This window comes from Bombyx mori, chromosome 11 (genome assembly GCF_030269925.1).
Source record: "Bombyx mori chromosome 11, ASM3026992v2".
Classification (NCBI taxonomy): domain Eukaryota; kingdom Metazoa; phylum Arthropoda; class Insecta; order Lepidoptera; family Bombycidae; genus Bombyx; species Bombyx mori.
In genome coordinates this window covers 15,827,637-15,852,849 of record NC_085117.1, presented here as the reverse complement: position 1 = coordinate 15,852,849, position 25,213 = coordinate 15,827,637, and the positions used below count along the sequence as shown (strand labels likewise).

The 25,213-nt window shown below is 41.8% G+C and overlaps 1 protein-coding gene, 2 long non-coding RNA genes and 1 other non-coding gene across 5 annotated transcripts; 2 read left to right on the top strand and 2 right to left on the bottom strand.

Annotated features, from left to right (window-relative positions):
* The first annotated feature begins 1,213 nt into the window (after positions 1 to 1,213).
* On the top strand, positions 1,214 to 2,776 carry LOC119629143 (uncharacterized). Of its 2 annotated transcripts, XR_005245227.2 has the most exons (5): positions 1,214 to 1,372; positions 1,453 to 1,629; positions 2,007 to 2,114; positions 2,198 to 2,332; positions 2,496 to 2,776. It is a non-coding gene; the product is annotated as an uncharacterized LOC119629143 (long non-coding RNA). The 2 variants fall into 2 exon arrangements; XR_005245226.2 differs by lacking the exon at positions 2,198 to 2,332.
* Positions 2,760 to 4,899, bottom strand: LOC119629144 (uncharacterized). Its single transcript, XR_005245228.2, has 2 exons — positions 4,272 to 4,899; positions 2,760 to 4,066 (listed from the first exon to the last, which is right to left on the bottom strand). It is a non-coding gene; the product is annotated as an uncharacterized LOC119629144 (long non-coding RNA).
* Positions 4,900 to 5,166: 267 nt separating this feature from the next.
* LOC119629077 (uncharacterized) lies at positions 5,167 to 23,434 on the bottom strand. The gene is made up of 3 exons (XM_038013679.1): positions 21,778 to 23,434; positions 20,055 to 21,550; positions 5,167 to 5,301 (listed from the first exon to the last, which is right to left on the bottom strand). Exons 1-3 carry the CDS (start codon positions 23,432 to 23,434, stop codon positions 5,167 to 5,169), a joined length of 3,288 nt encoding a protein of 1,095 aa, XP_037869607.1.
* On the top strand, positions 14,653 to 14,734 carry Mir316 (microRNA mir-316). Its single transcript, NR_107307.1, has one exon. It is a non-coding gene; the product is annotated as a microRNA mir-316 (primary transcript).
* Positions 23,435 to 25,213: the final 1,779 nt, after the last annotated feature.

Sequence of the window (25,213 nt, the reverse complement as noted above, 5' to 3'; positions counted from 1 at the left end):
CGTTTATTCTCGGTAGACTCTACCCCATGATCTGTAAGCGGAGTAAAATGTCCCTTCGGAACAAGGTGACACTTTACAAAACTTGCATAAGGCCCGTCATGACTTACGCGAGTGTGGTGTTCGCTCACGCGGCCCGCACACACATAGACACCCTTCAATCTCTACAATCCCGCTTTTGCAGGTTAGCCGTCGGAGCTCCGTGGTTCGTGAGGAACGTTGACCTACACGACGACCTGGGCCTCGAATCTATACAGAAATACATGAAGTCAGCGTCGGAACGGTACTTCGATAAGGCTATGCGTCATGATAATCGCCTTATCGTAGCCGCCGCTGACTACTCCCCGAATCCTGATCATGCAGGAGCCAGTCACCGTCGACGCCCTAGACACGTCCTTACGGATCCATCAGATCCAATAACCTTTGCACTAGACGCCTTCAGCTCTAGGAGCAGGCTTAGGGACCTCGGTAACCGTACTCGTCGAACTCGACAAAGAGTTCGCCGTGCAACCTAACCCATGAATCAGCTCGCTGAGTTTCTCGCCGGATCTTCTCAGCGGGTCGCGATTCCGATCCGGTAGTAGATTCATTCGCGAAGCAGCTACTCTTGAGTTGTTAGGTCTCCTTCGGAGGCGCTCGGGCAGCTGTTAGTAAATCCCACCCCTCCTGGCTGAGCCTTTGCTCGCCCACCTGTCCTGGTGAAACTGGAAAGGCCTCCGGGCCACCAGTAATCCTTCAATCATAAAAAAAAAAAAAAAAAAGTATGCATGCGTGTGTGCATCAAATACATGGTAGTGTCTGTAAATTTTTTTTATTGATATAATGTATTTTTAGGCATAATTTAAGAAAATATTAACATTCAGCCTTGCGATTCTCTAAAAGTCAAACAAGAACTCGCATCTCACTACGAAATTCTCCATCACTTCGCATTCGCAATAGAATGACCTTGAATTGGCATTCTGTAAACACTAATCTTAATTACCCTGCCTCGAGCGAAGTGAAGTGACAACGAAGTTTGTTTATACTACTACTAGGGATAGCCGTTAACACGCAAATGTAAATCGAAGCTTACCGGTTTCAGTTTTTCGTTGTATTTATAAGCATTCTGTAAGAAAATACTATGAATTTAAGCTTTGGTGTTAAAGCCACATCTAATATAACTAAAAAGAAAATTAAAACTCATATATTTATGATATTAATTGTAATTTCTGGCTGCACGCTAAGTTCCTTTGCGTGCACTAGCGAATACCAGAATTAAAAAACAAAATTTTAATTGTTTTCAAAACAATCTCGAGCGGTCGGAAGTTTTTATTTTACTTTTTCTAGATTTTTTGTTACTTTGTGAGTGAATTTAACGTTAAATAAAAATTATGAGGTAAGTAAAAGTTAGTTTTCAGGCTATCAATTGTTCATCCATTTGTTTTATAATCTAAAATTTCATTATATTACCAACAGATTTAACGAGCGTTCTTCTCATCCGACATTGGTGCAAATAGAGGCATTGATAGACGTTTTGGATTAAAAGCTAGCGAAACAAAAGGTTTAATCGTATCTCAACATGTTCAATAAGAGAACAAGGATATTAAAAAAATATAGGAACTAAATTCTCTTGTCAGATATGATCCATTCCCGGTGAGATATTTAGGACATGTTAACATCTATTTATGTATGATAAATCTGTCTACTACGTTTTTATTGATATTCTATTTTAACAGGGAATATCGGTAATTTATTTGTATCTCAAATTCACCAATAACAAAAAAATTATATTGAATTAAATAAATCAAATCATTAACAATTTAGGTATTGCAAGTTGGATTGATGTTGTTGGAATGTTTTTATTGATGCAGAGGTGACTGTATTTATGGTAAAGGGTGTGCATATTGGTACAGGGGTGGCAGGCAGTTCCAGAGTATTGACTAAACTGACATTATGTAGGCTAAAGGCTGCATACTCCGTTTAAAATAAATGAACAAAATTTAGGCATAACCTATTTTATTATATTTAAGGAACTACAACAGATTGAAAATACTAATCCACATCATCAGAATATTGTAAGGAGAATTTATTGCCAACTCGGAAAATGTATCAGTATTGGAACAATCCCAAACATACAGGTATGTATGTTATACCTAATTATCTTAAATAAATACCTAAACAAAACTTGCATTTTAAAAATTAATATTTATTGGCTTTTTAGCATTGCATCAAGAATCTCCTATTTTGCAGTCATCCTCCCCTAACTAAATGCAAGTGACTTCTACTTATTGTGATGCTACTACTAGTAGCTCCAGCCACAGTAGGTCTCATGTTAGTCAAGAGATTTGGTTGTTAGGTAAGTGTTTATTCAGGTCAAAGTACCTATTCATTGAACAACCATATTAGGGACATTGATTTGTGCATAATGCTGTTACTTGTTAATAAAAACCTTTTCTTGTATGTATTCTAAACATTATATTTTAACTAACCTTGTTTTTAAATAAATTTATTTTTTTCAGCACCTCAACACCTGACCTGCTATTTCACCACTTTTCAATGAAAAGCAGAGTGTACTCAAATTACAACAAATTACACAGTACCAGGATATATAACATAAACAACCATGGGGGAATAAATAGTCGACAGTCTGCAAGAAGGATGAACTGTTGGTGGAATTAGCATATGCAGCTAGGAATTTTAAACCTGTATTTCCACATATTACTGATGCAAACAAATTTCAAAATTATTGTATATAACTATTGAATAAAACTATAATAAAACTATTTTTATAAATCATTAATTTATATTTGAAGTTACTTCACACTATAAGTAAGCTAATTAGTAGAATTTAACAAAGTAATTCAACATGACCATCATAATGTAAATGTAATCTCATAATCTGAGATTATGGGAACTGGCAGCTCTGCACAATCGCAAATGTTGTGCAAAACACAACACGCAGCAGCTATTTTTGCTACCTTATCAGGGTGATAAATTGGCACCCTATGGATCAGCAAACACCTGAATCTACTCTTTAACAGAACTATCGTTCTTTTCACTGAGTTACGGGCAGTGGAATGAAGGTGGTGCTACAAAGCTTCAGGAGTATCTCTCTCCGTATTAGCATTAGCTAGCCATTATTAGCAGGTATTAGCTAGCATAGCATTATCGCCTATTTCTGAAGCAGTAATGCGTTTCGGTTTGAAGGGTGGCGCAGCCGTTGTAACTATACTGAGACCTTCGAATTTATATCTCAAGGTTGGTGGCGCATTTACGTTGTAGATGTCTATGGGCTCCAGTAACCACTTAACACCAGGTGGGCTGTGAGCTCATCTAACCATTTAGATGGTGAAATGAAAAAAAAATTAGCAAAAGGTGTCATAAGGTTGGAACGTTGAGCATATACAGAAAGACCAAAAAGATGTTAAATAATTATAATGGTCATTACTTGCTGTCATTGACTAATCTTTAGTAGATTTTATTTTGTTTTTTTTATAACTGAATAAAGTTTATTTAATATAAATACTAAATTTCACAATAACTTTAAAGCAATATACACAATTCAATTGAACTGAAATGATTACAATCTGAATACATAGTTCATAATACACATTTCGTTTATGGATTACATATCATCAGAATTTCGAAAAATATTAATGGCTTTACAAATTGTACATTTTCTGGCATGATAGCCTTTGTGACAGTAAAACCATTTTTTATTGGTAGCAGGTCTTTTTAAGGCCACCAACGTCCCATCAATACACCCAACAACCAAAGTGATTTTAATTTTTTTACAAAAACTGCAATATTTAGCATTAGATTAATATTGGTACTTTTTTATGAAGAAAAAAAATATTTATTTAGTTTAAACCACCTTCTTCTTTTTTCTTCAGTTTTCCTTCAACTTTTGCCATTCTTGAGCATTCTGCGGGAATCTTAAATATTTATATATAGTTGCTGGGTTGTTCAGAGCCTCCACAACCTCAGATATACACTGGGATATCTGGGACAAATATGTTCTTATATTTTCTTTTATGATTTTTTTGGTAACTTCATTTGCCCAAATAAACAAGGTGCACAATAACTGAAACTAAGAAATAATCATTATACAATACACATAGTTATTAGAGAATCTAATTTGTATTCTTTCAAGATATTTTTGGTAGATTAGTTTAGTGGTATTGTTTTACAATAATGGGAGAGTTGGATATAAACAAATGAGCAAACTTTAATAATATTTTTTAAAGTACCTATTTTGTACATAAAGACACAATCTTACCACATGGAATACCTACCTTTAGAAGAGTTGAAAGTCCTTTTCAATGGCTTTTAGTGGTCTTCGTCAAAGGGTGTAATTCACACCCTAACTGGTTCATATGATCCTTCGACAATCTATACACTTTCTTTATACTTTTACATAGTCGTCATCTCAAGTTAAAAGTGATAAATTGTGAATTTCGTAGGCTTGTCGACGCATTTCACGCTGATCCGTAGCGTCAGCCTTTTCAACAATGTTTTCAATAAAAACATACGCTCCATAAAATATCGATGAAGAATAAAGTTATTTTAAAGTGCAATTTTGTTAATTAATAGTATTTTTTTAATAATTAAAAGCGGTTTATAACGTTTTCGTATATTCTCACTCACAACAAACACTTAAAACACTAACTTTTGATTTGACAAATAAAATGATTTTGCGATGCGAAGTTCTTGCCGAAATTCGACGTGATTTACACTACAGAATGCCGTTTCAAACGTCAACTCATACATTTTAGTAAAAAAAACTCACGCTTGCTAGTTCAATTCACCCGCGAGGGGCGCTAGTGTAGATTCGGCACTACAATGAAATTTACAGAATGCCAATTTGAAAACTCACACCAAATTCACGTGCGAGTTTGTTAAACAACGCTTACAGAATCGCACGGCTGCACTCCTTCACTCCTTCTCTATATTCTCTATAAGTGTGGGAAGTTTCATACTCCTCCGTCCGCGCAATTTTCGTAAAAAGGGATACAAAGTTTTTCCTTCACATATTAATATATAGATTTGAATGTAGGAAATCAAGATAAACATAATATACCCAGACTTTAATTAATCACTTCCAAGCTTCAGGCGCTAAACTTCTTAGCGCTCTGCCTTTACTAAGGGTCGGGACGGGCTGTGACACTATACGACATACCTGTACCGCACTCAATATGCCGTTGCGATCATGACGATCTGAGGATATCGCTTCGCCTCCTTGAAAGCGCCACATACGCTGGCCGGCACGCATCTCTGTGACCTGAAGTGAACGGGATGGAACACCAGTATCATCTGTCTGATTTGCTGCAGACCGCGATGGCCGATGTAGAATCGATATCGCCTACTACCCCGTCAGTTAGACGCCCCTATGGTGGCGGCTGGCGGCGCGTTTGATTGCGATGCTTAGTGCTGTTACCCCCCAAACTCTACCGGTTGCTGTCCCGGGCGAAACTCGTCCCTTTGACCCAGGAAGATCGCAGGAATTTCAGCTCCAGACTTAAAAAAACGAATTGATTTATTGAAATCGCCTCATTTATATCTAATTTTGGATCAATTAATATATTTTTTCTATATGATACTTTTTAATATTAACGATTTTCGTTGTTGACGGGATTTCTCTACAGCACACTTTTTTTTAATTCTGTCTTCATAATAAACATTAATATTTCTCATAGATCTACTGGTTAATACATAAAACGTGTTGTAATTGAGTCGACTATTATCAAAGCCGGCAATCTGACTTTTGGACAATGATTGGTAAATCAGAAAAACGAATTATTGACTTTGTATTCCATTGGCAGTCACAAAACTCTTCGGAACGACATCTTAGATAAATAACAGGTTAACTATTAACCTTTATTTAATGCAGGTTTTGAACCGTATTCTTTGAAGGAGACGATTATATTCAAATCAATCTGTATTGACATATCAATAATTTTTTTTTGTCCAAATGCACAGATTGCCACCTTTGATAATAGACGACTCAATTGATTCTCTGATGCAGCAGAGTATTCGTGAATGGACTTCACTTTTGGCATCGATAAAACCGTGTCGTTCTCATTAGATGGATATTTTAGGTGTGCACATGCGTTCATTCATAACATCAAGCAACTGTGGACTTTAATATTTCTAATTACGCATCGCTTTGAGGAAGTTCATTATAATATATTAAGTTCCCGAGGGCTCTAAATTCACTGTTTACGACTCCATATGTTGTTATAGTCACTAAGATCTTTGATTTCGATTTAGTTTATGAATTTTTGAAGTGAATGTGTAAATATACACGAGATTTTTTTTATTGCTTAGATGGGTGGACGACCTCACAGCCCACCTGTTGTTAAATGTTGACTGAAGCCCATAGACATTTACAACGTAAAGGCGCTACCCACCTTGAGATATAAGTTCTAGGGTCTCAGTATAGCTACAACGGCTCTTTTCGGTGGGTCGCGATTTTGACCCGGTAGTAGCTACTACGAAACATTGTTCTCGCTAGTGCTAGTGTTATGGTATTCTCTCATTTGAAGTCGTCGTGGCCTAAAGGATAAGACGTCTGGTGCATTCGTATGAAGTGATTCAAAGGTGTTCGAATCCCGCAGACGGGTACTAATTTTTCTAATGAAATACTTACTTACCAAATGTTCACGATTGACTTCCACGGTGAAGGAATAACATCGTGTAGTAAAAATTAAACCCGCAAAATTATAATTTGCGTAATTACTGGTGGTAGGACCTATTGTGAGTCCGCACGGATAGGTACCACCACCCCGCCTATTTCTGTCGTGAAGCAGCAATGCGTTTCTGTTTGAAGAGTGGGGTAACCGTTGTAACTATACTGAGACCTTAGAGCTTATATCTCAAGGTGTGTGGCGTCTATGGCCTCCAGTGAGCCCATAGTCCACTTAATAAATAAAATAAAAACGTTAGACAATCACCAGACAAAAAGAACCTGTTCCACGTTGCCAAATTTCGATAATCCGCCTGGAGTCGTTTCATGAAGTCTTCGGAACAAGGGCTCCTACTACCTATCTATATATTAATACGTGAAGCAAAAACTTTGTATCCCTTTTTACGAAAATGGCGCGGACGGAGGACTATGAAATTTTCCACACTTATAAGAAATATAAAAAAAAAGTGCACAAAGCTTATATTTTTTTAAAATAATACATAAAAGATACATCAATAAAGAAAACATTACACACACTACATACCATGTATTTGACGCACACACGCATGCATTGTCAAACTTTTGTTCTTGACGTCTGTGGTCAAATTGAGAATAGATTAAATATTGTTTGTAGCCTTGGCGAAATTTGTGATTATAGAAGTATAAAATACAATCATTATAGTGTACAAATCTATTATACAATTCCAATTAATTATAGTCGAATTTCGACTACTGCGGGACCTCTAGTTACTATAAAACCGTCAATTTCATAAAACGAAATCGGCTGTTAGTGTTGTATTAATTTCATTATAGTTTTCGAGCGGCTCTGATTGTATCTTCGAGAGTTTATGTACAATAGTAGATAGGTAGATAGACCATACATAAATGACGAAGAATTATTAAAAAATCTTTTAATAATTAATAAAATTTTCACAAATTCATTCACAAAATACAAAACTTTGCGTGCTAATTTTGAATTTTTTATTCTTAGATGACTAAGAGACCCACATTGTAATGAAATAACAGTTTAAGGCTGTTATAATTATAATAATTATAATAATTTATTTATTTACTACATAAACTCTTAAATCATGACTACTACTACTATTTACTATACTACTAGTACTATTTACATATTTAACAAATTGAGAGATTACGCAGATGGCACCAACAATATAATCATAATATTATCCAATTATCCTCACACTAGGCATAGCCTGTATCGTAAGGACCAAAATACGACTTACTATGTATATAATCGACCTCAAAACGACATCACTATTATTAATATAATTATTACACTCAAAAACATGCGTTACAAGATTTGACGATTTGATTTTTGATTTTTTCATTTGTTTTGAATGAGTGGACAACTCTCCTCGTTGCGGCTATTAAAATCTAAAATCTCTCTGACGCAATTCTCCGATCAACGTCCTAATTTAAAAACAAGGTACATATTTCAATGACCAGTGCCAAAATCCTCAGTTACCTATCAAACGGAAACATAAAACTGTTAGGTGGAAGCCACAACATGTAAAATTTACGAAATAACATTGTAACTTCACTTTTATGTTTTTTCCATCATAGCTGTGATGTGAAATAGATGTCTTGTAATGTCTGAACGTTAATAACTGTTATTAAATAAGTCAATCGTTTCTTTGGGCGATTTTCATTTACCATTTTTCCATTTACCATTTACGTGAAATATGTACTTGTATTGTTCTCTTCTTCTTTCTTTTTTTTCTCCACCTTATCCCACTAGGTGGGGTCGGCCCAGCTAATTTTTCTTTTCCATTCTCTTCTATCAGCCGTCATCTCAACACTCACTTCTCTCTCTCTCATATCGTCATTCACACACTCAATCCATGTCTTATTTGGTCGACCTCTTCCCCCTCTACCTTGCACTACCATTCCCATACATCTCCTAGTCCCATGCATCTTCTCTCTACGCATCACATGTCCATACCATGCTAACCGTCCGCTCTTTAATTTGTTGATTACCGGGGCTACTTGACTGAAGCAAATGGAAGCAAATCTTATATGTTCACGATTCTTATTAGTAAAAGAAGAAGAATATAGGAACTTTCATATTCAGTCGTTCTTGTTATCTTCGCCACAAGAGCTATTATTAGCCGCGTAATTTATAGGGTCGAGGAAAGGTCGGCACGGACTAATGCCAAAGTCTCTTCCGCGATACAAAAAAAAAATCGAAAACATGATAAAAACAATTTTGTGTTTTAATCACATGTTTGTAATATTCATTTTTGTAATTCGACGTTTCACATATTTTATAGTTTTCATGGTCACACAACACTGAAAAACTTTCAATCAGAATTAGCCAGGAAAACGATAAATATTCAGTACAAGAATTATAAATTTAACAAAGTAGCACGTTGTCATGAGTTCGGGTTATAAAAATGAATCAAATACTCGGTGTGCCACCGCCAATCATGTTACGCAATTTATAAAATTAATCACGACATATTTTAAAAAAAAACTAGTCTCCTTAAATTACGAAATCAAAAGAATAGTATTATTGCAATTGTTATTACTACATGTTTAAATTATTTATGATTTGTGAAAACCTTTAGACTGTGCTAAGCACATAATGTTTTGTTAAATAATAATTCACAAGTTAGAAATTTTCACATTTCAAGTTTTTCATCTTTTCAAGTTAAGGTTATTTCCCGTGTTAAGGGTGCTAGAATCTTTTTCTATAAAATATATCGGTTCTATAAAATAAATACTTAATCCCGTTTTTATTAGGACAGTCAAATCCACGTCAACGGTAGGTACCACCACCCTGCCTATTTCTGCCGTGAAGTAGTAATGCGTTTGGCTTGAAGGATGGGGCAGCCGTTGTAACTATACTGAGACCTTAGAACTGATATCTCAAGGTGGATGGCGCACTTACGTTGTAAATGTCTATGGGCTCCAGTAACTACTTAACACCAGGTGGGCTGTGAGCTCGTCAACCCATCTAAGCAATAAAAAAAATACCTAATATAAACTCGTGGTAGAGTAAATATCGGGAGTCTTTACAATTACGTGCATTGTTATAGCTACCGCCCCTCGTGGACATTGGCAACATCCGTGACAGCCAAACCGCTCCTACCATAGATAATACACTTCGTATTTAAGGCTCCTAACATAATTCATATCATATGTCATCACAATAGCGCAACGGTTTTAGACAGTAGGGATGAATATTACTCCGTGTCAAGTCGTTTAAAGGAGATTTGAGATCATATCAAACAGTATAACGCTGACGCGAGGACATACAGAAAGGTGACGAAAATATACATTCTAATAATATAATTGTGCATAGCACAAGCTTACGTCATAACAGTTTCCGTTGCAAAAAGATGCCAAAAGCCACGAAACGTGTAATGTAACGGAAGCAGCCAATAACCAGACGATTTGTATCAATTAATTACAGATATCATAGCTAGCTAATTGCAGATAGTAAAACTATTACTGTCTGTCCGTTTTATAGTTCCTCCAACAGATGTAGTTGCTTAGTAAAATCGACTTGTACGAGTATTAGTAAATGAAGTATGACGTTTACTGGAAACTGACTATCAAAAAACAATTAGTGTGGGAGTGTGACTAATATTCGTCCACTGATCGAAATTCGACCATAATCACTTAAGCTCAAAATTGAGATTCATTTATTACTTTACGTTTTTTTCTTTTGTTTTGCTATTAACATTTTCAAGAAAAAAATGACTGATTCCAAGTATTGCTTTATTGATAATCCTATCTCTATCTCTTCAGCAGCCATTGTCATTTAAAAAGACAATCGTTTGACCAACAATAAAAGGCTGAGAGCTGTTTTCTCTTTATCTAATAATACATAAATTAAGTAAGAAAAAGACATAATTAGTACACATTTTCCGTTCGTCGTCAGTCATTCATTTGAAAATTATATTATATAAAAAATAAGAAACGCGAGTACCTATATATTATGTAAAAGTATTTTAATGTCTATAATTCGCCAAAACGGAAGAGAGCAATTATGATAATATTTTCATACTCAATTGTGAATGAATATTCAGAATTTCAGAGTCAATTGGAATTTTGTACTAATTATATGGATCTGTCGATGCAACAGGCCGCAAATTCCAGACTTTTCAGCTGTAGCACTTTTTTCAGAATTTAGCAGTCACATACTCGCACACTGCGTGCAGTTTGTTTGCGAGTATAGTAAATGCTGCTGCTGTCTTAGCGGCGTGTTCTGGCAGAACGATTGAACATTACAGTGGTGGTAAGACGTCTTCTGAGCCCGTAGGGGTAAATACCACCACCTGTTTCTGTCGAAAAGCAGTAATACATTCTGGTTTGAAGGCTGTGCAACCGTTGTTCTATGTATAAGCGACGTGGGGCCAGTAAGTTGTAAAACATCATACAATCTGTGTATATTGTTACAGTACAGTATTAGTTAGCCTGTAGAAATGGATTTATAAAAGAATAACTACTGCCCCACCCTTCAAATCGGAACACTTCGAGACAGAAATAGACAGGGTACCCGACCCGTGTGAGCCCACACAATACGCTCTACAAACCGTAAGTTGCAATAAGCGATCGCTGTATTATAGTTATCATAGTATTCAGAGAATGTTGATTTTCTTTCCCATAGTCGCCTTTACGAGATCTAAACGAAGAAATGAGGCCACCACACTGCCAAAAGCATGGCACCGAAAATCGACAAAAACAGACTTATTGCCTAAGCCCTGCTTTTATATGGTTTAGATAGGTGTACGAGCTCATGGTCCACCCGGTGTTAAGTGTTTACTGAAGCCCATTAACATTAACAACGTAAATGCCGCCACCCACCTTATGACATGAATTCTAAGTATCAATTTTATAGTACAACGGCTACCCCACCATTCAAACAAAACGCATTACTGATTCACGGCAGAAATAAGCGAGGTGGTAATCGAAAATAGGCTCACAAGACTTCCTACCACCAGTGAGTAGCCTCTAAATTATTGATGGTATATAAAAAACAAAACTAGATAGCAGTGCGATACATGAAATCGTTATTTTTAGTGAACAATTTAACTTTCCCAATGTGCCCCGGTATTGAGAAACTAGTTTTGTAAACAAACGCGATCCAGGATTTAATACATTTACGTCATAATTTGTTACTCTTTGTTGCAATGTATGTACGTGGGCGGACTATAATGTTAAGATCTTTCAGCGAGTTGCCAAACGGACGATCGATGATCAAATGAATTAGATGAATCGCACACTGTATCGTTTGAATTTTGTTTCTTTTTTATTATTCATATTGTTTGAAATGGTTTTACACCAGTTCAGAAACTCATTACGCTTGTTAAGATTGACATCATGAGCTTTTCGATTTAAGCTGAGACCTTAGAACTCATGCCTCATAGGTGGGTGGCGGCATTTACATTGTAGATGTCTATGGGCTCCGGTTACCAGTGAACACCAGGCGGGTCGTGTGTTACTCATCTGGGCAATAAATAAATCATAGATTTAATGGTATCCACCTATCCGTACGTGCTTATGCGGTGAATATTATACCTACAATATTTAAAGTTTTCTTCTTTGACCTCTATACCATTAGGTGAATTTATACAATTTGTATGATGTTTTACAACTGACTGGCCCTACGTCGCTTATGCTTAGTACAACGGTTGCACAATCTTCAAACTACCACGCATTACTGCTGCGTGTCAGAAATAAGTGATAGTACTTACCTCTGCGGGCTCACAAGACGTCTTACCACCACTGTAATGTTCAATTGTTTTGCCAGAACACACCGTTAGACAGCAGCAGCATTTACCTTGCGACTTTTGATTGACTTAAAGTCAAGCTACTCGAGACCAACATGTAACCTTTTTGACTTGTCAAAGCACCAAGATTAATATGACAGCTTATGTTTGTCAGAATCTGGTCAGAGCTAATGTGGCGATTGACATGCCCAAATTATGGCGAAAAGGCAACTCTGTTCATGAGCCATTGCATTGTATATTTACAGTACTCAAGAAAACAATGTTTTTGATTTGTTAATTGTCTATAAAATAAAATATATTTATAAAATCGATGTTGCCTATAAGGCTCCGAAACGACTTGACCGATTTCGTTGATATTTTCAGGAAATCTTCGGATTGGTTTAGCGGGTGAAGCTTGGTAGCGGTGGTAGTGGTGTGGTATGATACCACTGGCAAATCAAAGATCGGTCAGCGAAGCGGGTCGGCTTTACTGGTTACCTATCAATGAGGTTGTGAGATTTCTAAGAAGTAACATAGTTAAACTTATAAAAGAAAAGAAAAGGTTTAATTCCAAATTCATTGCGAATGAAAATGCAGACAACGTCTAATGTATTTCTATATATCATAACGATGATGTGCTATAAAAATATAATAAAATTAATTCAGCTACAAAACCATTCGAATTTTTTTCACAAGCTAAATGTAACTTCTTCGAGCAAGATGAATCATTATAATGGAAGAGCATCGAAAAATTTCCGTCCGTTTATCAAGTCAATTTAATTTACGTTCGTTGCACGGTTTACATGGATTTGCGAGAAATCTGTAGTCCATAACGACCAGACAAACAGAACAAATTCGTCTGGACGTTTGAAACCTACGCTTTAATACATATCGGTTGATTATTTAGAGATCAGCCTTGTACTATTTCAATCCTTGATCAAGCCGTGGTAAAAATACGTATGAAATTTCAAAATGTTCGAATAAAACAGTCAAATAAAGCCCACCTGGAATCGAGGCGGTTTTGGATGTTAGCCAGTTCGAAAGATCCATAGCTCGATACCTGCTCACTGCACCAGTTACAAAGAATCTCCTATATTTTGTTAGGTGTGTATGTGAAGATTTTCCGAACCTGTCACTACTATTATCTTCTTAGTGTTTTAATAATGTATTGGCGATTTCTTATAAATATATGTACTTTCTCACAGTAATACTAGGTATTACTATGAATTTTTGGATTTCAATTCTGTATAGTTTCATAAAACTGCTATTGGATGTTCAACAGTGAAAAATGCATTATGTCTGCATCGCTTGAAATCCTCGTGAGAGCTGCCAACTTTTGTGCCGTGAATTCTTTGGATTTATTCAGCGCCAACATTTAATTTTGTTGTGAGAATAAACAATGGAAAAACCGTTTTATTATTCTTTAAGCGCTACTTTCGACAGTCACAAAATAAATCTGATCATCACGCGAGATATATTAACTATGATGGGTTATTCAGAGACGTTATTGTGTTAGGCGATCTTTGTAACGATTTTCAAATGAATTCTTTTTTCTTTTTTTTTTAATTTGCTCTTTCTTAGGTCTTGATAATTTCCGTAAATCGTTTTTTTTTTTCAGCAATGCATAGTTTAATTTAAAAAGTATTAAGACCATGGAGGTATTGACCGATTATATATTCCTAAATAATTGTACCATCCTTATTCTCTTTTTGAGATTATTCCAAGGAAACTACACGCTTTAAAGTTCAAACGGTATAAATAGTACGTACCTAACTATTCGCCTAAGGGGCTAAGACCGACCACTCCATAGACGAAAACATTCACGTTCTCACTTCTCAAACATATATAATTACACAAACACGTATTCCGTTTACATTTTCTGTGAAATGATATACAAAACACTATTAATACGGCATGAGTTTGTCGATGCCAAGAATCATATAGAGTTTAGTAACGTTTTACTTTTAGTTTCGAAATTTAAGTGAAACCTGTTTACATTATATCGGCGAATGGTTATGCTCTGTACCATTAAATATAGGAATTGGTTTCGTTTGAAATTTTTAGTTACAGAAAGCAATAATTCCAAAACCAATCCCAATATACCTACAATATATACAATACTACCTACTGATTTAGATAAAAAAATAATTAAAACATTTCTATTACAGAATACCCTACAAGTGAAGACATAACGTGAATACAATCTGTTAAGGAATTAACAATGGCGTTGAAGAGAGAATATAAAAGTTCTGCATAAATTTGTCTTTTTCCGCTTTGCTGCTGATTTTTTTCGTACGTCAACGGCAAAGTGAAAAGGTCTCCTTTATGAGAACTGGCACCGATATCCAGCTGCACCATTCTGTAGAAGGGGTTTGAAGACAAAAAATGTTTTTAAAGTCCTATTCTGGTGACCTCGAGAGGTTATGCTAGATTCGCCGAACGGTAGGTGAGCTCACGGGACTCTAACCAGGGAGTTTGCTAATACTAGCCCTAGCAAGAGCAGTGCTTCGCAGAATCGACCACCGGATCGGAAACACGACTCATTGAGAAAATCTGGCGAGAAACTCAGTAGGGCTGTGTCTGAGGGTTAATTTGCTTGCCGAGCCCTTTGTCGCAAGCAACGAGTTCAACGGGAACGGTGACCCATGCTTGAGGTACCTAAAAAGAAGAAAAGATAGTCAAATCAAATCAAATCAAATCAAAAAAGTTTTATTCAACATAAATGAAAGTACATACTTGTTGAACGTCAAAAGAATTACCGCCAATTCACAAGAATTAGCCTCCGTCCTGAGAAGAATTGGCAAGAAACTCAGCGGGCATGTTTTTTTTTTTTTTTTTTTTAAATATTAGATTTTTATTTTTATTTTAAATAATTTTTTTTTAAATATTCGTATTACAATAAGTAATTATAACATAACAATTTTACAATATTGAAATTCCCGGAGCGAGCAACTCATTCCCACTTTGTGCAATCTTCTAGATAATCATTGACTTTATAGTAAGCTTTATTGCACAGATGTTCTTTAATAGTTTTCTTAAACCTATGTATATGTAGGTTCTGAACATCTTGTGGGATTTTGTTGTACAGGCGCACAGACAAACACCCGAATGAATTTCGTATCTTATGTAACCTACTCGTCGGCACAACAAGCTTGTGTTTGTTCCTAGTATTTCTATTATGTATGTCCGACATCTTAGGAAACTCCTCAATATGTTTACGAACATACATCAAATTTTCAAAGATGTACTGGGATGGCATAGTGAGAACTTTAATTTCTTTAAATTTTTCCCTCAGGGATTCCCTTGAGTGCATGTTATAAATAGCACGTATAGCTCTTTTCTGCAGAATAAATATCATTTCTACATCGGCCGCATTGCCCCATAGCAAAATGCCATAGGACATGACACTGTGGAAGTAACTAAAGTAAACTAAACGAGCCGTGTCCGCATTTGTTAACATTCTAATTTTTTTTACTGCGTATGCTGCAGAGCTGAGCTTACTCGCCAATTTATGAATATGAGGTCCCCACTGCAGTTTGGAGTCCACTGTTATACCAAGAAATACGGTTGACTCAACAAGCTCCAATGATTCCTCAGAAACAATTACATTACTATCTACTTGTCTCACATTTAAAGATGATTTAATACATTTTAAAGTAAATTTAATACATTTCGTTTTCGTACTATTCAATAATAGGTTATTGATACGGAACCAATGAACCACACACGAAATCGCATCATTCACTTCGTCATAGACTTGTAATTGTCGTTTAATTTTAAATAATAAAGATGTATCATCTGCGAATAATACGACCTCGTGTCGGGACTCAATAAAACTAGGCAAATCGTTTATATATATTAGAAATAAAAAAGGACCCAAAATGGAACCCTGAGGTACACCCATTTTCAACGTGGTGCCTGAAGATCTATTTCCTTTCACATCTACTGTTTGTATCCTTCCTGATAAATAGGAAGTAATAAGTTCCAATGCACCATCCCTAATACCATAGTGATGTAGTTTCCTCACCAATGTTTCATGTTCAACACAGTCAAATGCTTTGGATAAGTCACAGAAAATTCCAAGACAATCATGCGATTCCTCCCAAGATTGAAATATATTTTTGATTAGATAAGCAGATGGGATAGTGGATCGGGAGGATCCGAAATGACATTGAAGATGTTCAGTTTTAGAATTTAAGAAGCTTTGATTATCGTGTTACCTAACCTAACCAAAGTTAAGAAGTTTTTTTTTCTTTTTCTTTATGGCAATAGCTTTCACTTTATGCAAAGTTAAGAAGTTCAATTTTCAGCTTCGTATTTATGGTATGGTCTATATTTAATATGGTATTTTCAGGATAGCCATGTAAGCAATTATCACTGACAGCAATCTAATTATGCTACATAAACACAATAAATACTTACTTCAGATGGAATATGTACTTTGAGACACATTAATTTCTTATCTAGTTTAGTTACTTTAAGTTTTAAAATCGTTCATCATTGAGGACAGCATAAAATAAATGTTACAATGATCGAAATGTTGAGTGTAGATCTCCGTAAGCGTATCTTTTTCTATCTTTAACAACAATTAACTAATTAAATTAACACTGCTCAAGATATGTTCGGCATTTAGCTTTTGAAATGAATATTATCAATTATTGAACAATCTTAATCCAGACAGCGCATACTATGTAGTACAAATATCGTCGGTATTTTTATAATACTTCGTACCAAATATCTTCGAATACATGTTTTAAAAACACACATAAAGGCCTCAAAGTATTTTTGTTTTCGTTCGTCGAAATTATCTTATATGATTTGTCGGTATCGCAGCTCTTTGGTTATAAATAACGGGAGATTATGATTTATGATACATGATCTGTTTAGAGTTATATATTATTATATTTTCGGATTTTACCGATATAGAAAACTATATCAAGGCTGTCTGCGTGATCTACTCGGCACTCATAACTATCACGCTGATTTTCGTGAAACTAGTGTTAGGTACATATTTTGTGAGCATCCGTTGACAAAAAAAAACATATTAAAAACCGAATAATTTATGCTACAAGGTTTTCAAGAAACGTCATCAGATAATGAGGGAGTAAATAAAAAATTAACTGGTGGTAGGACCTCTTGGGAGTCCGCACGGGTAGGTACCACCGCCCTGCTTATTTCTGCCGTGAACCAGTAATGCGTTTCGGTCTGAAGGGTAGGGCAGCCGTTGTAACTATACTGAGATCTTAGAACTTATATCTCAAGGTGGGTGGCGCATTTACGTTGTAGATGTCTATGGGCTCCAGTAACCACTTAACACCAGGTGGGCTGTGAGCTCGTCCATCCATCTAAGCAATAAAAAAAATGAGTGAATAAATAAAAAATAATTACATATTATTTTAAAGTTTTGTAGAGCAATTTCGAGCAAGTAACATTGCGCTCGGTATTTTTGCATGTTCGATGGAACGCAGATTTCGATTTGTCTGCCTCTGGCTAACTGTAACCGCTCAACATCTGGTCAAAGGCTATGAAGATAAAGAACAGAACGCTAATTAAAAAAAACACAATTTTTCAAAAACTAAATCTTCAGTATTAAGTTTACAACTTTATGGCGATATTTAATCATATTTCAATATTATCGTTATTTCCATTATACCTAGTCGATATTATACCTTTTTTTTTTTTTTTTTTAACGCTGGGGAATCCATTTATGGATACCCGGTCGAGAGGGGTAATAGACCGGGTTATGTCGGACTCCGGCGCCTCCAGAGAAGAAGAGGGAGAAGAGGAAGACCAAAGTCCTCCTCTTCTTCCAATTCCTACCGGGAGACTACGCCTTGAGAAAGGCGCGCGAGGCGCTGCGCGGCGTCTACCACGCAGGACCCGCCCCGCAAAACCGACTACCGACTAAACCCCATCGAGCTCCACCACTCCGACTCCACGAAACCTACGGTACCGCACAATGCGCGCCGCAGGCTCGCCGTCGCCGGTACCCATCCTGACAATAGGATGGGATCCAATCCCCGGGAAGATCCCGCAGGACGTCGTCTCAGGAGACACCGTGAGTGGCGCATAGGAGCCACCTTGCGCCGCCTCATCACGGAACCGACAGCAGAGCACCGGGCGCCCCCGCACCCAGTACCCAACAGTCCCTACGGGAGATTAACGGGAGCATCGTGCCCGCGTCGCCCACCCCGCCTTCTTCGCTGAGGAGCCGAAGAGGGATTCCACTCCCTTTCGCGCTCCTCAGCCTCGCGGAACGCCATGACCAGGTCGCAAAATCTGGCCATGGCCCCCCACGAACTCTCGTCCTCTAGCATGCGGGCAATGACAGCCCGCAAGGAGAGGTCCCTCCCCAGCACCGCGATGAGATCTCGCCGCGGGTGCTCCCAACGCGGGCACGCTTCGAGTGCGTGCTGAGCGTCATCATCCGGATGCCCGCACTGGTGACAACCCGGATGTGGCTCTCTCCTGCAAACCCTCCACAGGTACCTCCCGAAGCAGCCATGCCCCGAGAGGACCTGCGTAAGTCGGAAGGAGAGCACGCCGTGTCGCCGATCTGACCATGTCTCCAGCACGGGCACCAGGGCCTCGAGAGTGCGCCGGCGGGTGGCTGAGGTTTGATGAAGTTCCTCCAGCAACCGCTCCCTCCATTTAGCGTACGCCAGATGACGCGCAGCACGCCTCCACCGACTGACAGCCGACAGGCCGGGTGTCCGTCCCCGACCCAGGGACTGTGTCCTGCGCCGGTATACCGTAGCCAATACCTCGGCCTCGAGATCCCAAGGAAGGGAACCAGCGAGGGCGCAGGCGACCTCTCGGGAGATCGTACGGTACCCCCTGATGACCCTCACCGCGAGCGCCCGCTGAGCTCGGAGCAGCAGCGCCGCATTGCGTGCGGAGAGTGTGGGCGACCACACGGGAGCGCCATACAAGGCCATACTGCGCACGACCCCCAGGTACAGGCGTCGGACACCGACGCTGCAACCACCAACGTTGGGCAGAAGACGGACTAACGCACCTGCCATGCCCAGTAGCCTCGGAATCAACTCACCAAAATGGTGGTCGAAGCGCCATCGACTGTCCAGCACGATGCCCAAATATTTGAGCTTCGGCTGGACAGCGATCGATACTCCACCGACTATGAGCGTCGCGCCCGGAGGGGGTCCTCTCCGAACCGGGTGAAAGCATACGGCCTCAGACTTGTGGAGGGCCACCTCAAGACCTAGTCTCCGAATGCGGCTAACGACGGTGGAGACCGCCGCCGTTGCAAGGATCGCTGCGGTCCTGTAGTCAGCTCCGCGAGCCGTCACCAACGTGTCGTCGGCATAGCACACCACGTCGACGCCACGCAGGCCAGCACCGCGGAGGACCCAGTCGAAACCGATGTCCCACAGGAGTGGTCCCAATACCGACCCCTGTGGGACCCCGCACGACACCGTTTTTCGTCCCCATCCTCTTCTCTCGGGGAAAATCACGCTCCGCCCTGAGAGGTAGTCCTCTATCAGGGTGCGGAGACTATTGGGGATGCGGTGAAACCGAAGTGATTCCACGATTGTGCTCCAGGGGATCGTGTTGAAGGCGTTGGCGATGTCAATCGACACAGCCAACAACACGCCCCCCTCGGAGCACGCACAATCGGAGAGATGGCGGACACGCAAGACCGCGTCCACGGTCGAGCGACCCCTCCGGAAACCGTATTGGTTAGGAGCCAAATCAGGCCCAACGTTTTCCAGGTGCTGGACAAGGCGATTAGCGATGACGCGCTCGAAGAGCTTACCGGCCTCGTCCAGCACGACGATTGGGCGGTACCCGTTCGGTTCGTCACGTGGCCGACCCTCCTTAGGAATAAGGACGAGCCGACCAGTCCTCCATGGCTCTGGGAACCTGCCCTCACGGAGGCACCGGCTGAACAGCCTTCGGAGGGCAGGCCCCAAACCATCGCCCGTCAAGGCGAGCGCCCACGCTCGGGACGAGATCCCATCGGGACCGGGAGCCGTGCGCTTCGCCCGCATCCTCTGCACAGCCGATTCAAACTCCGCCTGCGAAACGTCCGCAGGCTCCCCGCCATCAGCAACCCGCATCGTCGTCATCACAGGGGGGACGAAGGCCGTCCCGGTAAAATCCGGAAACAGACCCCCGACTACCCGCTGCAATGTCTCCGGCGGCAGGGTCCTGGTTGCAGGGGGGGCCCAAGGGCGGAGCACATTGCGCGCCAGCCTGTAGGGCCGCCCCCACGGATCACAGTCGAGCGAAGCTAGTAGGTCGTTCCAAGCAGCCTCCTTCGCCTCCCCGATAGCCACGCGCAGGGCCCTTATGGCCATCCTGTACACCTCGTACAGTCGGTCCTCCTCATCGGCGTCCCGGTGCGTTCTTCGACGTCGATACCGTTGGTATGCGCGACGACTGACGTCGCACAACCGGCGCTGGCTAGCGATCTCCTCAGTCCACCAGTGGACTCTGCGTTTAGGAGCGAGAGCTCTAATGCGAGGCATAGCGGCGTCGCACACCCGCGACATCGCCTCGCGCAGATGCTCCACCCCCTCGCACACGTCTGCTGGCTCACCAAGCGAGTCAAGACGCCATGCCTGGACTACAGCCGCCTCACACAACCTCTCGACGTTGAGGCGCTTCTGGGCCCAACGAGGACCCCCCGCGCCGCCACCGCAGAGCAAGGAAGAGCCCTGGATAGACTCCGCCGGAGGCACTGCGACACCGAAACGAATGTAGCGGTGGTCGGAGAGCGTCTCCTCGCCGACCATCACGGCCCAACCGCGTACGCGATTCGCCACGTCGGGCGTGGCAAATGTAACGTCAACCACGGACCCGCCCAAACGTCGCACGCACGTGAGTTCTGCGCCACGATTGAGGACGAGAAGACCGCTTCCGACCAGCCACTCCTCCACCGCCCTACCTCTGGGGCACGTCCTCGAGGATCCCCAAGCCAATGACTTGGCGTTGAGGTCCCCGAGAACGAGTATCCGTTGGGAGTGCGACCTCCCAACGACGCGGCTGAGCTCGCTGAGAAAAACCTCAAACTCGGCGAGCGTCCTGTTTGGGGAGAAGTACACTCCCAATATGAATACCTCAGCCCAGAGGACAGCAACAAAGCCGCAACCTCTCTCGACAACGTCGAACCTGGGCGGAGCACCTACACAACAACGTCGGATGATAGCCACTCGGCCCTCCAAATCGGCTGCCCAATCGGGGCTCGAAGGAACCCGATACGGCTCGGCGACCACCGCAAGATGGGTCAACCCCTCTGCCATGCTCTGGAACAAAAGGTCCTGAGCTCTGGCAGAGTGATTGAGATTCCCCTGCAGGAATCGAAGGACACCTGTCATAACAGGGCGTCATTCGATGTCTCCATAGCCGTACCGGGCTGCCTCCGCGCATTCTCAAGCGCAGCGGAAGCTCCTCTTCTACGTCTCGGTCTCGGGGACTTGGCACAAGCCTTGCTCCCGGAGACGTGATCCGCCGGTCTGCCGGCAGAGGCACATACAGCACAGTGTGGCGCCAGAGAGCAGCCGGACGCTACGTGGCCGGTCTGGCCGCACCGGTAACAATCACGGCTGCGGTCGACCGACGACGGACATCTAGCGCTCACGTGCCCTAGCTCATGGCATCGGAAGCACTGTAGCTTCTTAGCCTCTAGCAGATGAGCGCGGAGCACGCTCCAACCGACCCTCAATTTCGGTACGGCGAGGACCTTCGTCGCGGCAGCGACGGGCAACCGAACCAACACCTGACCCATCCCACTTGGGCCAGACTTGATCTCTCCGATCTTCACCGCTTCAAGAGTGCATTCGCCAATCCGGGCGAGCTCAGCGGCTACTTCCTCCGGCGTCAAGGAGTCATCCAGCCCGCTGATGCGGATGGCTGCAGTCGTCACTGGCCGGGTCACGATGACCCCCTCCGCGGACAGAACCTCACGAAGCTTTTGGGCCAGGAGATCAGCCTTGGCGCTCTGATCAGCACCTTCCACTACCAACACCTTGGCCCCAGTCACTGCAGACCGGATGCGCTGGATGGGGATTCCGAGTGCCCCGGGGTCCACCTTGGCTCTCGCTTCGGCGAGTACGCTGCGGTATGTGAGTCCTCTTTCTACAGCCTCCGGCTGCAGCTTGAGCACAACAGCTTGAGAGCGCGGAGGACGCAGCATCTTCTCTTTCCTCTTTGCAGAGGACGGGTTTTTCTTTCCCGCTTCAGCGGGTGCTACCACTGGAACCGTCCTCACTGCTCCCTCCCTCGGCCGAGTGCCCCTACGGGTGACCGTTGACCAGCTCTCGATCAAGGAAGCTGGAGCCGGGAGGAGGGTGGGCGTTCCAGGTGGAGCCACTTGCGCAGTGGCTTTTCTTCTGGGGCCTCGTATCCTCTTTTTCGCCGATGTTGTAGATGGCACTGGTTTCAATAATGGTGCCGAATTCAGTGTAGCGTCTACGACCATAGGAGGGTCCCGTGATTTTTCGCGGCTCTTCCGCCTGTCCGCCGCTAGCGGTGGTCGCATTCGCGGCTCCGGTAGAAGCCGTCCCTCTAGCCCCGCAAAGCGAGCGTCGAGCATCGTGCCGACAGCTCGCATAATGCGCTGGAGGCGCAACTCCTCCTCTTCTTCTTCGGTGTTTGGGGCCGGGGCTGCGGCTGGTGCATTTCCTAGCACCTGCGAGACCGTAGCCAGCTCCCTCCTAATTTCATCAAGCTCCTTGCGAAGCTGTAGGATCTCCTGCTCCTGCTTGGCGTTGATCGCACGCAGTCTTTCAGCCTCTTCAGTTGCGGTGCGGCCCACAAGGTCCTCCGTGGCCTCCTTGACGGTGGCCGCCAACTCCTTCAATGCACGCACATACGTGCCCTTCGGGCTACTAGATTTGGCGGCCACCGTCAGAGCCACCTCAGCACTCTGATGGAGCCTACGCTCGGCATCAGGCTTAGGGACAGATCCCTCAGCCGCTCTCTTCTTCTGGCGCGTGGTGCGCGCGCTCTCTGTGAACTCCCTCTCCTCTCTTTGGGCCCTAAGGCACGCCTTCCTGGCAGCAGCCATGCCAACGCACTGCCTCGTGGTCGGAGGGCGTCCCCTTCCACGCTTTGATGGCGTCACGGCTCTGGGCTTCGCAACTGACGGGCCCTGGGCCTCCGAACCGGAGCTGCTGCTCAACCCGTCTGAGCTAATATTAAGGACCCTTTTCCGCTGTCGTCGTGTCGGCGACGAGCGGGTCGACGATTGGGCCGAACCGACTGTGGCCATGTCATCGTCTGACACGACATTGGCTCTTAAGGAGCTTACTTCAAGGTCCTTCTCGGACATCTTCCTCTGAACTCCATCCTTCCCGGACCTGACGTCTAGGCAGTTTTTGCCCCCCCCAGAGTACGTGGGGCAGCGTGCGTCCGACGAGTCGGCCGCACGGAGGGATTCTCCCCCCGCGGAGCGGGAGGTACCCTCCTGGGGTAGTATCTTTTTAAAACTAGCCATTACATTTATTTCTTTTTTTATATATTTTTTAACCCAGGGTTCGGTTCCCTGGGACACCCTAGCGACTGGTCGCCCACCAGCCATTCATTCTCTCGCCGGGTGTCAGAGCTTAGAATTGGGTATAAAAGGAAAGAAGATAAAAATAAAACCAAATAAAATCAAAATAAAACCACAGGAGAAGAAGAATAGAAAAGCGTGTAAAATAAAACAATGAACGGAAACAAAAGAAGAGAAAGAGACAGATTGAAACTTAAATTAAATTAATAAATAAATAAAAATAACCAAAGGACAGTGTGAACAAAACAATAAAACAACAAGGAAAAGAGGGAAAAAGTGGAGGCCCTCGCATCTCCAGGAGAACCACCCTTCAGCAAGTGAAGGGGGAGGAGAGCGTGTAACCCCCGATGCTGGTTTTGGTCCGCGTCGCTCAATCTCTCCCGCCGTAACACAACGAGAGAGAAGGAGCGATGCCCCTGTGACTATTGCCCAGAGGCCCGTGATCCGCCACCTACGGACGCGCCCGGTCGAAGTCCAGCAACTCCCCCGCAGACGAGACCCACAGCACGCAGAGTGCGCGCTGCAAGCTCGTCCACGACCGGGAGTCGATATTATACCTAGCTAACGTGGTAATTTTTTTTCGTCTCAAAGCGGGACGCGTACGGAATCTCTTATATAAATAAATACAAATACGTCGTACGTACGGTACGTCGGGGTAAATTTAATGAAAAATTTAAATTTAAAAATTTTAAGTGCAAAAAAAAATGGTCTAAAAAATGACTTAAAATAATTTATTATGGTATCTTACCCTCACTGGCACCTTAATAATTCTTACACCAACTTGCCTTCAAATAATATTTATAAATTATTTCGCAACAAAAAACTACTTTTCTACAGCAAAATTAGAGTTACTTTAGTGTGTATTTTGTAATACAATAAGGATTCGGGATAAGTAAGTATTCGGTAAGTTTCTAATAAAACATTTAAACGTTCTAACAAACATGTACAACAGATACCCAGGGACGTCTTAAACTAGGCTGGGGCCCTTGGGCACACAAGAATTTGAGGCCCTTTTGGAAAGTAAAAAAGCGAATTATAATAACATTTTTTTACTGAGTATGACCATTTATTATAGGTAATCAAATACAGTATGATATAATATGTCATTAATGATATTAGAATGCTGCTGGTTTTTTGGTTACGATTACGATAACGGTTTTTTTCGAGATTTCTGTTGAGCAAAATCTTCTATTATATCTCTAAAGTCAATTTTTTTAAGGATATTACTTTCTATGCACATAATTGACAAATTACTCAGCCGTTCTTGTAACATTGTTATTTGCAATTCATTTT